The 17,999-nt window shown below is 38.6% G+C and overlaps 1 protein-coding gene across 5 annotated transcripts in view; it reads right to left on the reverse strand.

The window, feature by feature from the left end:
• Window positions 1–1,993: 1,993 nt before the first annotated feature.
• Window positions 1,994–17,999, reverse strand: part of DPP10 (dipeptidyl peptidase like 10) — a 613,760-nt gene continuing 597,754 nt past the window's right edge. For 4 of the 5 annotated variants that reach the window (XM_084892516.1, XM_084892515.1, XM_084892519.1 and 1 more), the window contains 5 exons: window positions 14,071–14,170; window positions 13,759–13,817; window positions 13,573–13,645; window positions 7,817–7,890; window positions 1,994–5,413 (listed from right to left, as the gene is read on the reverse strand). In XM_084892516.1, coding sequence (XP_084748642.1) covers window positions 5,273–5,413; window positions 7,817–7,890; window positions 13,573–13,645; window positions 13,759–13,817; window positions 14,071–14,170 — 447 coding nt within the window. In that variant the 3' untranslated portion in view covers window positions 1,994–5,272. Of the gene's footprint in view, window positions 5,414–7,336; window positions 7,502–7,770; window positions 7,891–13,572; window positions 13,646–13,758; window positions 13,818–14,070; window positions 14,171–17,999 lie in introns of those variants that run through there. The other variant, XM_084892517.1, reaches the window with a different exon arrangement.

The following is a 17,999-nucleotide window of genomic DNA, read 5'->3' on the forward strand; positions in this document are numbered from 1 at the left end:
AGGAGGTCTAGAGTGGTACCTGAGAGTCTGTGTTTCTGGTAAACTCTGAGTGATGTCCAAACTGCCCACATATTGGGTCACTAGTATTTAAAGCACTTTTAAGCTTACATTTAGCATTTGAAGCCAGATGATTACTGTATGGTGACACAGAAAAGGACTTGAATGTTAAATCTAACCTAAAGATGAGCACAATGAACCTTAGAAATTCACCAGCTAAAATAATCATAGATTGTAATCATAATAGATGTGTGCAAGGACTTTGGGGTCATCATGGTCTGTGTTCAAATCCCGATTCTGTCATTTATACACTGTGTAACTCTGTTGGAACATTATTTCACCTCTCTAAATCCTGATTTCTTCATCTATGATGCTACTAGAGGCCTGGTGCAAGAAATTATTGCACTGTGTGTGTGTATATGTGTGTGTGTGTGTGTGTGTGTGTGTGTGTGTGTGTGTGTGTATGAGTGGGGGGGAGTCTGTCAGCCCAGCTTGCGCCCTCTCAGAGTCTGGGACATTCCTTCACAGTCCGTGACTCCTAGCTCCTTACTGCCTGCCTGCTTGCTGCTCCTTACCACTCAGCTAGTGCTCCTTAGTGCTGCCACAGAGGTGGGAGAGGCTCCCACCAAGGCCATTGCATTCACCATCCGTGAGATCTGCTTCTGGCTGAGCAGCACTCCCCCTGTGGGAGTCTACTGACCACCAGAGGGCAGCTCCTGCATTGAGCATCTGCCCCCTGGTGGTCAGTACACATCATAGCGACCAGTCAATCTGGTCGTTCCGCCATAATGGTCACTTAGGCTTTTATTATATCAATTGGCATTCTGAAATTCTGTATTTGCAAACTGTAATCATGCCAATGATTACTTAGTTAAAATAGTGCTAGGCTTGATAGAAAAGGACAGATATACTCATCAGCAGACACTCCTTGCAATCAAGATACTATATCAAAAGCCTGTCATGCTAGTATCAGACTATCTTAAATTTGATTAGAAGTCTAATAGAAAAATAATCAAAATTGTTCTTTGATATGACTTATTAATTTTTTAAAAAACCTTCCACCTTTGCCTCTGATGAGAGAAAAGATTTTTGAATTTGCAGCCTCTCTCTTCCAAAATTGCTGAAATATTGCCAAGAGAAATGAGAGTAGGTCTGATCAGTAGTCAATAAACTCTATGGCCTATAATGATAGAAAATTGTGAGGTAATGCAAATTTTCCTAAGTTGAATTGTAAATAGGATTGTGGATGTCAGTGAAGCTTTTAAATATCACAACATGCTTTCTGGATTTGCAGTGTTTGAATTCTGGGTGATCTTATCATGTTTACAAGTCTGACGCTTTGATCAATATATTGCTTTAAATGCCTCTAGGAATAATTTTGGAATATAACTGGCATACTGCAAGAGGAAGTGATTTTACTAATGACTTCCCAGACACAGCTGTGGATTTCTGGGCAAACGTTCCCATGAATAGGAATAACTCTTTCTCAGCTTCAACAGATACAGTCTCTTGACATTAGAGGATTCTTGTAGCTTCCATGTAGCTACCATGTTACACTGGGCTGTTATTTAACTTTTAGTATACTGCTATCAAATGCTCTCAAAAATATCTGGAACCATATGCTTAAATACTCAGACTCCATTCTTACATGGTTGAACATGGGTTAAATCCCTGCTTATTGAAGGAGTGCTGAGGAGAATAATGGCCGAGAACGTGCACTTCTATGTTAGCTAGAGCTAAGGTTTAGACTATTTACCCATTATGTAAATGTGAGCCAAGTTACATTCTTTTCTGAGACTCAGTTTCTTATCTGTAAAATGGGGATAGTAATACCTGTTTTAGGGCATGTTGAGAAGATTCAATTTAATAATGAACATGGAGCACTGAGCACATGTTTGGTACTTAGGAAGAGCCTAATAAATTCTAAATAGAAACAGCTTATTGGAACTTGAATGAAAGCAATTCTTTATTGTCACTTTATTTCCTAGTCCTATAATAGTCAAAATGGTAAGCACTTGTGGCAATAAGGGACTAGCCCAAAAAGCAGAGCCAACTCAACAGCTGATGCACGTGTGGTTTGCTTAGGGAGATGATTTTAGAAAACAGGTGCGGGGGACTGAGAAGAGTGAAACCTGAAAGCGAACTGGAAAAGTATGCAGGTGTGGGCAGCTGAGATTCATGGCCCTTCCAAGGACCATGTCTGAAAGGAGAAAAAGAGGAACATATAGTCGTTTGCTCCTGTCTTAGTTGGGTTTTAATGAGGCATTAAGATTCTTGTATTGGTTTCAAGTGTGTGAGGGATGAGTCCATTGGTTCCAGCAGACAGACAAATGCAGCGTCAGAGAATCCCCAGAACAGGACGTGAAAGATGGAGCAGAGCTGAGGAGTCAGCGTTATTTATGCAGTGCTCATTGCTGCAGATGTGGAGGTGGGGGGCATGTGAGGAGAGACAAACCAAGTATTTCATACATTATTACAGAAGCCATATGGTCTTAATGAGATTTGAGAGCAAATCCATCCCAGGTGCCCACCATTTGAGGACAATGGCTTAAACAATTCTCCTTATAGTAAAGATCAATATTTAAGTCATATAAGAAGTCTACAACTGACCTCTGCAAGACTCCCCATGAGAATGATGTCTGTGCTAAATACCCAATCAGAAGAGGCTACTCTCAGGGCTGAGATTCAGATTAAGAGCACCCTTTTCCCTGGTCCTGTCAGGAAACTCAAACAGAGCAGCAGGGACTTCTTAATCTGTAAGTGTTGAGTTAGAGACCTCCATGGAGGGGATTAGTGAAACAATACTTTTGCCTTTCCAAATAGGTTCAAAACATTATGTGTTTTTCTCCGTGGATGATTTAATACAGCTTACCTGTTTTATTTTACAGTTTGGCTTGATTTTTTTTTTTTAACATTAAGGGGAAAATGTCATTGGAAAGCTTGCTACTGGAGTTCTAGGAACCTCTTGGAATGCATCAATGCACTCAAAATAGCGGGATTATGATTAAAGACAAATGTATAAATGGGCAAGTCCACTTATGCAATCCCTCTAATAGCTGATGTCTATGTGTTGGTGAGCAATCCTTTACCTAAAATGGCATAATTATTCAAACTCAAAATATCACACAAATGAAAAAATGTCCACCTTCCTACTAAGCGGTATGTCTTCATTTGAGATCTATTTAGCCTATAAGGTGAAAGTGGGTTCCAGACAAATGTCTTTCACATTATAAATTGTATTAAATTAATTGGAAAAATAGATAAACATTGATAATAATAAAACAGGAGAAGTGATGAACAGCAAAAGGTAAATACGTTTTAAATGTTACTCAAATAGACATTCAATAAAACCACATCTTTCAGACAAGATAATTATTTGCATCATAAAAATCTCTAGTGGTTGAAATTTAAAATATTGATTAAAAACTGCAGTTGGACTTTAAATCAGCCTTAAAAGAAATTTCCATCTTAATAAAATAGGCAAAACTTTCCTTTGAAATATTACAACCTTTTTTAATGTGTTTACTATTCTTGAGAAAGACCTGAAATGAGTCTTTCAGAAAAGAGCCTTTCTCGTTTTAAATTGAATTCAATGGAGCGGTGAGGACACAATTTCAATGCATTCAGAAGAAGAACAGAATATTCCCAAATGACTCACACATATCCAAATACCCAGACTTGGCGGTTGATCCTTTGACAGAATAGGAGCAATTCTGTGACATGTTTAAGTTTCCTCCTGGTCTTCTAATGTCATGTTTACGCAGAACTGTACTAAGAAATTTTGTAAATCACAAAAATATAGTTTATTACCTAGATTTAGCCAAACTTTTCCAGACTTTTCAACATCTTCTTGAAGATACTTAAAGTAAAGTGCGAAGATACTCGAACTTTACTCACCAAATTTAATCCCCTCATGATTTAGGTTGACTTCAGACAGTGAAGTTTATTTTATTTTCTCAGTTGCTTACTACCGCAAATTAGCACAGACCAGGAATGAATGTGTCTTGTGCCTTCATCTCAAGTTAAACAGCAGACACTGCTATTTGGGAACTTATCATCAATGAATAAAAAATATTTCATTTCTAATTCAATAAGTATTTAAATGAAACAGTAACAGATGGATTGGGCAGGCACCAATTACTAAATAGGAACTGGCAAAAGAAAACTTGCCAGCTCTTTGCTTTGCTTTTACAATGAAAATGAGAACTGATTCTGAATTGAGGGAGAGCAGTAAAAGGACCAAGTGTTTTTAAAAAAGCCTTCTCCGCCAAAAGAGCAAAATAGTACTCAGTGGCATTGCATTGTTAACAAAAGTTCTTTATCAGAAACTATAATTTAATATTTAAGTATCTAATTTACAAGTGACAAGGTATCATATCCAAATAATTAAATTACAACTAGAAAACTATTAACCACTAAAAACGATACCAAACACAACTCAAACATTTAGAGAAAAGCAATAGCTAGAATTTGAATTGAAAAAAAAAAGTTTCATCATATTTGGCTCATTAAACAAAGCTTCCATTACAGCCTGTAAAAGAGCATTTCTTCTAGTTTATCCTCTGTAGCATGAATAGCATGTAAAGATAAATTTATTGATTGCATATGCACAAGTGTGTATATATATATTGTTCAACACACACTCGTATGTTGGTTTAACAATATCATATCTACTGGTAACTGGCTGAACTTCGGAAGGTGCTAAAATCCGTATTTCTACATGACCTTTGACCCATTTAACAATGCTTTTTTTTTGTAAACAGAAATTACATAAAATAGCCTCTTTTTATTAACTGAATATTTTCTTAAGCATACTAATAGGCAATGAAGGAATTGCACTTATTGTAAAGGTAGAGTCAAGTGTTAGGCTGCAGCTCAGCCACCAAGATCAGGGACTGTAATACTGATAAGTTGTGCATCGTATGCAAAGATGGTGGCCATTAAAATTAAAATGAGAACAACTAGTTACAGAACAAAGAGGGCATAACAGAAAAAAAAAAAAACATGCACTATTCCTACTGTAATGCAAAACTAATTTCTCCTAAGAAACCAACCATTTGACCTTCCTTTCACAAGAAACAGGTTCTGCACCCTTGGCAAAACAGTAGACTTGGACATCTGTATTCAAATTCTAGTTTATTGTCTCTGAGTGTGCTGTTCCAGTGTCATCTCCTGAAGCTGCCCTTGGAATTCTGCAGCATCTACAATATTACAGTCTCTTGGTTTGATTTCATTGAGCCTCAGTATCCCCTTAGTTCTATATAAATAGAGTCCATTATTCATCTTCTTCTTCTTCTGGTTCCTGTGGTATCATGGGTATTTCTTCCTTTAAGCAATCACTGAAGAATCTGAGGATTGTGCTGTAGAGATGATACTTGCTCTTCTCAGATATGCTATGATCTTCATCTGGATAGACCTAAGGTGTTGAGGAGAAAGGATATTTAAAGTTACCAGAGCAAGTATTGTCCCTCAGAACCCATTCTTTTTCATCAAATGGCAAAAAAAAAAACTTCAGGTAATAATATCTAACCAAAATCTCAACTAATTACACTCTGAGTTCTTTATATCAAAAATCTTCCTTTTCATTATAATCATATCATAATCAACATTTAAAACAACATCCAATTTTTATGTATTTAAATTGAGATTTATTTGGGGGGAAATTAGACAGTTTCTTCATAAGTATAAGCTCCTAACCTCCCTTTTCTTACCTATTTAATTTAGTAAACTTGAAATTATAAATTCATTCTCTGTCCCTTTGAAATGTATGTAAATGCTCTTTCTGTTTATTGCCAGTTTTACAATCCAGGGAAGATCTTTCTCAAGGACTGAAAACCATCTCTTTGACATATAAGCACTGAAGGAGAAAGCACCCCCATCTCGCAGTCTCTGAGGAAGGGACTTGTCATAAAGATACAAGAAAGTTTACATTACCTTTTGGTAAAGCCAAATGCAAGTGCACTATGAGTTCCTCCTCCTTAGTCCCTCCTCCTTCAAAGCTTTCTCAGCCCTTTATTGCAACAGAGTTGAATTTAGTCTCTCTCCCTTATTGCAATAGTCTTAAAGTCCTCCTTGTTTGTTTAATCTTGTGCAATGCAATTTTTACTTTGACAACATAAAAGACATTAGTGACTTCCCCCCCAAATACAAATACAAAGGTTGTGACATTAATTCCTGAGTAAAACGTTCTTAAATGGTGCCTTGGTGCCCTCTGGGTAAAGCCACATACTCTTTTCAGAATGCTAATGGCTTGACCCACCATCTGTTTACCTATTCCCCTTACCCTGTCATCATCCTAACACTGGTTCCTGGGTTTTCAATATGTTGAGCTACTTTTAGTTCTCCCAAATGTTGAAAAATTACAATTAGTTTTATTTCCTTCTAACTCCTCCGTCAGGCTGAAAGTCCCTTGGTCGTATAAAGTATGTCTTATTGACCTATCTAGCTTAATGACTTTTGTAAAGTAAGTTCTCGATAAATATTTATTAAATATGGTTGAAGGCACAGATCTAAATGGTTTTTTAATCTCTCCTTTTTTCTCATAACATTTACTGAAACCACCCCCCTTCCCAAATTTTTATTTATGAGAATGATGAAAAATGAAGAAAAGACAAAGAGACTAGGAGAAAGAGAATTATCATTTTAAAATAATTCATTAGTGATATTGATGCCACTGTAATGGTCTAGTTACTATTAACAGGAAAGGAGTAAAGTGGAGACTAGTAATAAGGCATGCCATTTATACATAAAGCTGTACTTTAGCACTCTCCAAGTCTGTTCTCTACAGATTGATGGGGGGAGGGACTGACCAAAGGCAGTTTGGACTCATGCCCAATAAGGTCTGAGTGACTCGAGAAGATGCTTACATATCTGTCCAGTCACACCTGGGAATAGGTAATTAGCAGGGATAGGCATGGCCACTGCAGGGACATGGAATCTGAATATTTAAACGTCTGAACAGAGGGAGTTCCTTCACTCTTGGAACTCCTGTTGCAGGCGGCACCTGAATTGCCCACGTGGCCCACACAATGGACTGATGGGCTTTAATTAGCCTGGACGCAGACCTGGGCTCGCTGCAACATGGAACAGAAGCTCTGGACACTGGCTTTGCTTTTGGCTCTGTTGACCCCACAGCTGCCCTCTTGCAGGACTGGCTAGATGGAAACTGAGGAATGTAATCCACGCAAAGGAAGACTTCTAAGGCACCTCGCTCTCCCACAAGGGCTTCTGAAAGTGCTCATTTCAGCAGCGCCCCAAGAACTCCCTTACCCCACCAATAGAGAAATCCCACTTGTGTATCCCTCCGAGAGCAGCATGAATAGAAGTCTTAGGAGAAAGACATTGCATAAGACTATTACACAACTGTAAAGAAGGAGCTGATCCACATTCTCAGCATATTTAAGAAAAAATAAATCAATCTTTGATAGCTACAAACACAGTAAAACTAATAGCAGGGGGGATGGAGCAGCACAGAAGTTGTGTTCTGATCTCGCAACTAAAAAACCTAGGAAAGAGCCGGGACTGGTTTGGCTCAGTGGATAGAAAGTCGGCCTGCGGACTGAAAGGTCCCGGGTTCGATTCCGGTCAAGGGCATGTACCTTGGCTGCGGGCACATCCCCAGTTGGGGGGGTGCAAGAGGCAGCTGGTCGATGTTTCTCTCTCATCGACGTTTCTAACTCTCTGTCCCTCTCAATTCCTCTCTGTGTAAAATCAATAAAATATATTTTTAAAAATAAATAAATAAATAAATAAATAAATAAATAAATAAAAAACCTAGCAAAGAAATCACATTAACACAGCTCCTGAAAATGTGGCTTACCTGCATAGTATAATTCACTTCAGCCTTTATTAGGTGTTTTATTAATTCTGCTGAGTGCTGGAAATGAACTTTTGCTGAAAGAAATTAAATTGCGATATTTGAAGAAATATGTTTATAATGATAAGAACATTTTTATGCCTTTTTTCCCCAAAAACAATTAAATATTTTACTTTACATACATTGCACATTTAAAAGACACCTTGCTTTAAGTAGAAAGCCAGTGGATACCATGATGGTAAAACTGTGAGCTTCACGTTATAAAAAAATAAACTGAAACAGGAGCTACTACGAAGGCTTTACTTATTATACAGATGTTGCTTAGATTTACTTTATTGGTTATCATTTATCATTTTTAATTGTTCACATTTTATACCATTATAAAAATTTTAACATAGATAATAATACAGCAAAACCAGTTTCTATTTCTTTCTGAGGATGATCAAGGCCCAATCTTGGTGAGATACTGGCATTCAGTTTTATTTTAAATTAGAAAATAATACTCCATGTTGAGAAGAAAGAGTACATATCTCCTTATTCAAAAGGTAGATATTTAATGCGGATCATGCTGGTTCTCCCCCTTCCTTCTATGTGACCCTCAAGGTCCAAAACTGAAGTAAGCAGCACAGCATGCCAGGTAGGGTAGTAGCCTGGCCTCACCAGCTTTGAACGCTTGGAGGAATCACTCAGATCTCTGTACAGCACTTTGCTCACATGCTGTCTGTGCTGTTCATTCCCATGTTGTGTAGCTCTTCAAATTTCTGTAAATAATTTTTAAGCTACCATTTGTAACCTGTCTTTGTAAAATGAGGCAGGATTATAAATAGTTGAAGATCCTTCATAGCTCTAATTCTGTGATACTGAGCAATACTACTGCATAGCAGAAAATAAAAGTTCCCTAATGGTCATTTCAATCTCTTTAAAATCTACCCAAGGTCTTTCCAACATGTTCCTATTGTACTTAGTGGGGAATGATCATGTCATCTTTGAATAAGTTTATGACTTGCTCTGTAATTTAAGCTACTAGAAATGCTAATGAAGAGGAGCAATAGCTCAGGTAAAACCAACTTAATTTACTTTAGGATAATGTTTTGGAAAGAATCCACCATTTCCTGGTATGGATAAGGTTGAAAGATACATATATAAACTAGAGGTCTGGTGCACGAAATTCATGGTGGGGGATCCCTCAGCCCAGCCTGCACCCTCTTGCAATCTGGGACCACTGGCTCCTCTGCCTGCCTGCCTGCCTGCCTGCCTGATCGTCCCTAACCACTCTGCATGCCTGAATGTCTGATCACCCCTAACCACCCTGCCTTCCTGCCTAATCACCCCTAACCCCTCTGCCTGATTGCCCCTAATTGCCCTCCCATGCTGGCCTGATTGCCCCTAATTGCCCTCCCATGCTGGCCTGATCACTCCTAACTACTTCTGCCTCAGCCCCTGCCACCATGGCTTTGTCCAGGAGGACTAGACAACAGGAAGATGTCTGGTCTATCTGGTCTAATAAGCATATTACCCCTTTATTAGTATAGATCAGTTGTCAGCAAACTCATTAGTCACCAGAGCCAAATATCAACAGTACAATAATTTAAAAAATTTTTGAGAGCCAAAAACCAACTTCTGCACCTGGACCATGAAGTTTCAATCACCCTGTATGTGCACGCCCACACATCGTATTTTGTGGAAGAGCCACACTCAAGGTGCCAAAGAGCAGCATGTGGTTTGCGAGCCTCAGTTTGCCAACCACTGATATAGATCAATTTTCAAAATGGATTGTTTCCTGTTCAGTTTCTAGTGTGAAGCTTGTTGATATTTGTCATTTGACACCTTCCTAAAACTTAACAGGGATATTTAAGGTCTAATAGACTGATTGAACTAATTTGCTGGTAATTTATGAAGAAAATATTAATAATGGTTTATTAAAATGTTAATGACTGAGCCACCAAACCCATAGGGAGTGTGCATGTGTAGTGTATGTGAGTGTGTGTCTGTGTGCATGGTGCATTTGCTTTAATATGATCAGTGCTGAATCTCTGCTTACATTTTATCAAACAGGCAAAGCACTAGGCATGACTGAGTCAGTCAGGAATGATGATTTATCTCAGTAGCTACAACAGTGATTGCTAGATGTAAAAAAACATTAATCCTGAGTATTATTTACTAGAGGCCTGGTGCATGAAAATTCATGCACTGGAGGGAGGGAGGGTCCCTCAGCCTGGCCTGCCTCCTCTCAGTCTGGGAGCCCTCAGCGGCAGGAGGTGACACAGGGATCAGGGAAAGTGACACCCCATCACACCTCTGCTTCTGCCACTGCTGGCAGTGCATGCCTAGGCCAGACCTGGTTACCTGAGCTTCAGGTAACCAGGCTCAGCTGGGCAGCCACCATCCAAGGCTTGCCTGTACCTCAGGCCAGCCCTGAGCAGCTGGGGGGCTGAGGGGACGGAGGCAGGCCAGGCCTTGCCTTGCGACTGCTGCCCCAGGAGGGCTGAGAGGATTGGGTGCCACCATATTATGGCTGTGGGTGCTGCCGTCTTTGAAGGCAAGCAATTAGTATATTCCCTCCTCATTTGCTATGGGTGTCACCATCTTTGCAATTGTGTGAGGCCCAATTAGCATATTTCCTCTTTATTAGATAGGATTGCTGCAATTAAAGCTTCAGAGCAAGATAAGTTAGATTCTCAATGTTGAATTCACATCCTCTTTCTACGAATTGATACTTGAGTGATTTTCAGCAAGTTATATAAATTTCATAATATTTATTTCCCCAATTTGTTCAATAAGAAAAGTGATAATAACTACAGCATTTTTGGGAAAAACAGGTAAGATGAAATTAAAAGTTCTTGGCACATTTTGTGGTCATCAGTGACTGCAAGAGCTCTGCTCGGCACTGCTGCTCTGAGTTGCTCTGAATTCATGTATTTCTGCAAATTCTTCCCGAATATGCCAGGGCAGGTTTCCTCTCGAACTCTGCCCACTATGCTAACTGTTGGATCCAAGCCCCTCTTCCGAGGGGCTGGACCTTCTTGGATACCAGGTTGTAGACAGAGGCCATGAGAAGTGATGGGTGTATAAGAATGAGTTTTTACTGCAGGAGCCAGTGGCCACAGAGTCATCAGACAAGACAGTCCTTCACAGCAATCCCATATAGGCGGCCATACATAGATTGGTAAATACATACCATTGCTACACGGTAGCATTAATCTCTATTATCTGAGCAGCCACAAGCTGATTCTAAATTCACTACCTTACATGATAGCAGTATCTAAACTCTAGCTCAGCAGCTTCTCCCATCTCTCCTGCCCAGCTCACTCTAATTGGTTAACATGGTAGTTGTATTTGAGCTCTCTATGAATTCCAGCTCTCAGCTCCTCTGGTCTCTCCTCTCTCCTGCACACAGAGGAGCTACATTCTCTGTGCCAACCACCTCTGCTTCTCACACTAGCTGGTCAATAACCTCTATATTTTACTCCGGAGATAAAAAAGACTAGTTGCCAATAGTGACATAAATCATTTGGCTATAGAAGGGCAGAGCATACTGTGAGATCACTGTGGTATTGCAGCTGTGTATGGTATCTTAGCCTAGGCACAGAGTAACCTTGGAGAGTCCGGTGTATTGACAACAAGGCCTCTGTGCTTTAATTGGCCTTAACTATAAAGTGCCTCTGGAGTGGTTCCAAAGTGACATATAGTCAGTACTTAATAATTGTAACTTATTGTTATTACCATTTTTATTCATATAATATCTTAACACCTTAGAACAAAAGTCTAATGTCCTTCAGAATGTTTATGCTCTCTTTTATGTTTCACCTAACCCAGGTCAGGTATTATGTAAGTTTGGGGGATACATTTTTTTTTTAATTTTTATAGTAGTTCTAGATTTTCAGAAAAGTTACAAAGATAGTACTAAGAGTTCTTGTATATACCTTGCCCAGTTCCCCTAGTACTAATATTTCATATTTTTTCTGGTACATTTAACACAACTTAGAAGCATTTAAACATCATGTCTCTTTAAGATATTTTGGTCTATCAGACTTTTTCAGACTTCATTTTTGGTGACTTTGACAGACTGAGGTATTTGATAGCATGTCCTTCTTTTGGGTTTGTCCATTTTTTTCCTCATTGTTAGACTGAGAGTATGTGGTTTTTTTAAATTAAATTATATACATGGTGCATGCTATCAAAGTGACTCGTCACTGTTGTTATTCAACTTGACCACCTGGCTGAATGGTATTTGCCAAGTGTCTGTATTCTAAAGTTACTTTTTCTCCCCTTTCTATACAGTGCTCTTAAACAAACCAGTAATTTTAAGCTCCAAAAGGGGGTAGGAAGGAGAGTTAAGTTTTCCCTCTTTGAGAGGAAATACCTAGATGAATCAATGCAGGACCCATCAGGGGATGTCCGACTGCCTCTTTCAATTTGGGACCACTGGCTCCTAACTGCTCGCCTGCCTGCCTGCCTGATCGCCCCTAACCTCCTCTGCCTGCCTGATCATCCCTATCTGCTCCCCTGCTGACCTAATCTCCCTGAACAGCCTCAGCCCCACACCCATTACCCAGGATTCCCTCCTCTGGCCAGCAGCAGTCACATGGGACCTGGGCTTCCCTCCCTTTGGCTGGCTGCAGGCACCTAGGACCCAGGCTGGCTTTGACTGGGCACCCAGGACCAAGGGCAGGAGTCTTCTCCTTCTCCAGGGCCACAGCCACAGGAGCTGACGCCCAGGACCATGGGGCAGGCAGCTTGTTCCAGGCCGGCTTTGTCAGGAAGGATGCCTGGAAGGTCATCAGGAAGATGTTGGTCTAATTAGCATATTACCCTTTTATTAATATAGATAGTATACTGAGCTGAACCCTAATTTAACCATGGCTTGACATGCTTGAAAGTTAAACTCAAGACATGGTATGATCTTTGCTATAATTCTTTTTTAGTTAAATGCTACTCATAATGCAGTAAAAATACTTAGGCAAGGCAGGTTGAACCAAGAAAAACAGTTCAAAAGTTAGAAATTATTAACTCAAGGCTTTGACTATGCTTGCTCACTTGCCAGGTAGCCCTAAATAAATTAGTTTCCTCCTTGAAATTGGTGTGTTGTTTTTTTCTCAACTCTGAATGGAGCTATGGATAGTTATCTCTCCGTTGTAAAGTTTTATACAAAATAATAAAAAGCATATATAAGTTCTTTATGTGGCTATAAAATATTATTAATTACTAGTAATATCAGTCGCATACATTTCCGTTGTTTAATGTGACAAATGAGAGGTGATATGAACGTGTTTTGTTTTTGTTTTTGTTTTTAACAATTTAAGTGGGTAGCCTCCTCAGAATATTATCTCAGTGCTGCCCTATTATTTTGTAGGCTAGTGTCCTTTTGAAGAATGCTAAATAACACCATAGAAGTAGTCACTAGCTATTAAATTAAGTAAAATTAACTAAAATTAAAAATTCAGTTTTTAATCATTCTAAACTCATGCTTATGAACATACACTTATGAACCACATGTGGCCAGTGGCTAGTGTGTTTAATAGCAATGGTTGAACATTTCTACCATCCAGAATATTTTATTGCACAGTGCTGCCATTGAGGTTCACATCTTCCTCTATTATTAGTCCTGAGTTCCCTTTAACCACTTCCCAACATGCACCAGATTCTGTGCCACTTTTTTAGTAGGTTTATAGGATCCCCTTTAAGCAAGTCATTGAATGTACCCCTTTGTTCAAGTTCAGACTCCATCAATGACTACCAGCAGCAAATATAACACTTACTGTCAGCAGTCCCATGAATAATTAATATATTTTCTTCTTTTAAGCCATGGATATTATGTAGCACACTTGATGCCTACAAAGGGAAACAAAAACATCTGAATATATATTTTTACCTGTACTTACATTTTTACTGAGTTTTTAGAACAGAAGTACTTTTCTTTCTTAATTATTTTTTATATTAGTTACCTGGTATGTGCTTTCTTCTTTAGATGGCATACCGAGGTATCTTTCAGAGAAAGCTGAAGCTGTCACCCAAGAAAACAGAAATTTAAGAATAAAGTAAAATAAATTGAAATAGAATATTTCATTATTCAATTCCTATATTTCATATTTAATTGTAATACTCCAGTAAAACTGATTAGATCAGAGATAAGATAGACAGGTGTAAACATTTTTGATAACACATGATAAATGAACTCAACTGAGCTCTTCTGCATAAGGATTTTGTTTTCTATAAATGAATACATTGTATTAGGTTATTTTATAGGAAGTACTCACCATACAACTTCAAGTCGGTGATGGGTGCAATTACTGATCCACATTTAAAAAGCTTTTCATCTGATTTTAAGATCATTGATGCAACATAGCCACCATACCCCTGGCAACAAAAAAATTATATTTATATAATTCTTGTAAATACTTTTTTTTAATATTTCATTGATTTTTTTACAGAGAGGAAGAGAGAGGGATAGAGTTAGAAGCATCTATGAGAGAGAATCATCGATCAGCTGCCTCTTGCATGCCCCCTACTGGGGATGTGCTCCCAACCTTTCAGTCCGCATGCTGATGCTCTACCCACTGAGCCAAACCGGTTTTGGCTCTTGTAGATACTTTTAACTTCAGTCACTATGTTTGATGATCTACACATCACAATGCCTCATTATGTCCCAAACGTGAGCAAAGACTCCTATATAATAAAAGCCAAATATGCTAAGTGTCCAGTCACCCAGTCAGCTATTCAACCAATCAAAGCATAATATCTGCTCAACCAATAAAGTGTAATATGCTAATTATATGCTAAGGCCACTCAACCACTCCCTATGATGTGCACTGACCACCAGGGGCAGACACTCTGACTGGTAGGTTAGCTTGCTGCTGGAGTCCAGCTGATTGGACTGAATGAAAAGACTGGACAGCTGGAGCCCTTCTGCAGTCCCTCCCTGGCTGACCAATCTTCCACATCCCTCCTTGGCCCCAATCATGCACCAGTAGGGTCCCTTGGCCAGACCTCTACCCTCTCACAATCCCAGATCCCTCGGGCGATGTTGGAGAGCCGATTTTGGCCCAATCTCGCAGGCCAGGCTGAGGGACTCCACTAGTGCATGAATTCACACACCAGGCCACTAGTATACTGATAATACAATTGCTACTAATCTATTTATTGATAATAGGAAAGGAGCAAAAGGAAGATCAAATATTGTGGGCATGTTATTTGGGCAGCTTCACCAGGATGCTATAAATTTATACTCCCTAGGATTTCAATGGAGAGGAGATAGACACATGCTCAATAAAGCTGGGGTGACAGAGGGAAGGTACTTGTCTGTCAGTCACACTAATGGATTGCAACTAGCCTGATGTGGAACAGGACCCAGTTGTACCATGGGATGGAAACTCTGGACACCTGCTCTGCTTTCAGCTCTACATTTCTTCCAGAACTAAGCTAAAGGAAATGGGACTTTGGAAACACAGGTATATAATTCCACACACTAAAAAAATCACTCTCCGGAGTGAGTATCAGAAAAAAAATAATTTTGGAAATATGATAAGAAAAGCAGCCCCAGACCCAGGGGAAAATGGATACCCAAATCTCCCTAATAATACAAAGACCACTTTGTACACATAAAATTTTGAAGAGTTGTTTAAATTTTTATAGAACATTATTTTAATAATTTTAGGTAAAATATAAAATTTTATCAAATACCAGCAAGTGTCAAAGGTTTGCTCTTTAATTTCATACCAAGTATTTGTAAACTGCCCAAAATAATTTGAAGCTATGAAAATACAGCACTTATTAAATCATATATCATTTTTAGGCAAGCCAGATATCTAATATATAAAAGGCTAAGCTACCAGCTGGTAGGTATGACATGCACTGACCACCAGGGGGCAGACACTCAGCACAGGAGCTGCTGAGCAACAGTAACTGCAGAGTGTCCTCTTGTACTCTGGGACTCCTTTGGGGATGTCAGACTGCCAGTTTCTGCCCAATTCCTGCAGGCCTGGCCGAGGTACCCCACCTGCCAGAGGGACCTCACTCACTCAGCAGACTCCCTTCAAGCCCCAGCTGGAGAGGGACTGTGGGAGGTTGGCACCAGGGCATGTCTGTCCTATCTCACCCAGTTGTACGCTGCCAGCCACCTTCTAATTAATTTCCTTTAATGTTTACTAATCCATGCACCAGCCCTTTAGTATATATATGAAACCTAATATGATATATGATTTAATAAGTGATATATATATTTAGTAAATCATTTAATAATGATGATGGCTATGTAAAATTAAGAAAGCATAATTAAATATTTAAAATCTACTGTCATTCATATAGATTCTGACCCAGACAGTGTGGCTCAGTAGTTGAGCATCCACCCATGTACCAAGAAGTCACCAGTACAATTCCTCATCAGGGCACATACCAGGGTTGGGTGCTCCATCCCCAGCAGGGGGTGTCCAGGAGGCAACTGGTCAAGGTTGATATTTATCTTTCATTTATGTTTCAATCCCTCTCCCTTCCTCTCTCTTTAAAAATCGATTTTAAATCATTTTTTAAAATAAAAATAAATAATGAATATATATTCTGCTTTCAATTTCATGCAACTAAATATTTGAAAGAAATAAGATATAGTAAATAATGTTGCCACATAGATGAGTTGGATTATTATTTAAATTTCATTTTAAATATACTCTTGACATTTTTTTGAACCGATTTATTTATAAATTCTTTAAAAATAAACCAAGATTCTCAACTTTCTTTTGTAGTGCATGAGTTGACCAGAAAAGATCCAAAGGAGATTTTCACAATTACAGTAATACTAGTCTATTAATTTTAGAAATCAATTTTAATCTGTGCTCTGGGCAATGTTCCATATCTTATTCTACTTAGAGTATCCTAGGAGATATTAAAAAAATATTAACACCCATGTCTTAGCACTAGGAATTCTGGTGCAATTGGTTCATGATGAAGGTCTACTTTTGAAAGAATTCTAGATGATTCTAGTGTAGTTTAGTGCTAAAGTAATCTATTCTCACTAAACACTTGATATAATAAGTACAGAATTTAATTTATGCTTATTTGAAACATCATTTAAGTATTGGTACATAAAAAAATATAAAATGCAGTTCGACATTAATGAAATGGCAAAGATAATGTATGTAAAGAGTAGCAGAATATTCCACTCCAAAATGTTCCACAACAGCATATGATTATTTTGAGCTAGAGGTACTTAAAAAACAACGAATGCAGGGAGAGGATTTCTCTGAACTCCCATAAAGACAGGTCTTCCAACAGGAAATCTATTGCTATAGATTCTTTCCCAGGAATTTCATCAATCATGGAAGCTAACTCTTGTCATAAAAGAGAATAGAAGTTGACAGAAAAAAATTTTGCCACAAACTGCATCTCCCATCTATTCTGCTAATGTCCTATTCTTCTTTCTTTTTTTAAATATATATTTTATTGATTTTTTACAAAGAGGAAGGGAGAGGGATAGAGAGCTAGACGCATGGATGAGAGAGAAACATCGACCAGCTGCCTCCTGCACATCCCCTACTGGGGATGTGCCCACAACCAATGCACATGTCCTTGATCAGAATAGAACCTGGGACTTTTCAGTTCACAGACCAACACTCTATCCACTGAGCCAAACCAGTTTTGACCCTATTCTTCTTTCTTAACAGTCATTTATCTCTCCTAAAGGACCTATATCTTCTCTTGTTTCCCTTTGAAGATGGTAATTTAGGTCTGGTTGCTGTGCCTCAGTGGTTGAGCATGGACCCATAAATCAACTAAGAGTTCACAGTTGGATTTCAAGTTAGGACACATGCCCTAGTTGTGGGCTCTATCCCCAGGAGGCAGCAGATCAATGATTATCTTCATCATTGATGTTTCTATTCCTCTCTTTGCCTTTCTCTCTCTGAAATAAATAAAAACAACATTAAAAAAACAAAACAAACAAACAAAAAAACCCTGGTATTTTAAGCCTGAATTCTAAGCCACCTCAGGAACTTACTCATTTTTTTCCCTGGGTATCTTCCATATAGACATGAGGTATAAATGTCAATAAACATATTTTTATTTTTCTCTTGTTAATCTGTCTTTTATTAAAGAATATCTCAGCCAAGAACTCAAAAGGGTAAAGAATAAATTATTTTTCATCCCCGCATATATCATTTTTAACTTGTATATTCACATAGCACCCAGAAGCTTGAGC

Source organism: Pipistrellus hanaki, assembly GCF_964339955.1.
Source record: "Pipistrellus hanaki genome assembly, chromosome: 8".
Classification (NCBI taxonomy): Eukaryota; Metazoa; Chordata; class Mammalia; order Chiroptera; family Vespertilionidae; genus Pipistrellus; species Pipistrellus hanaki.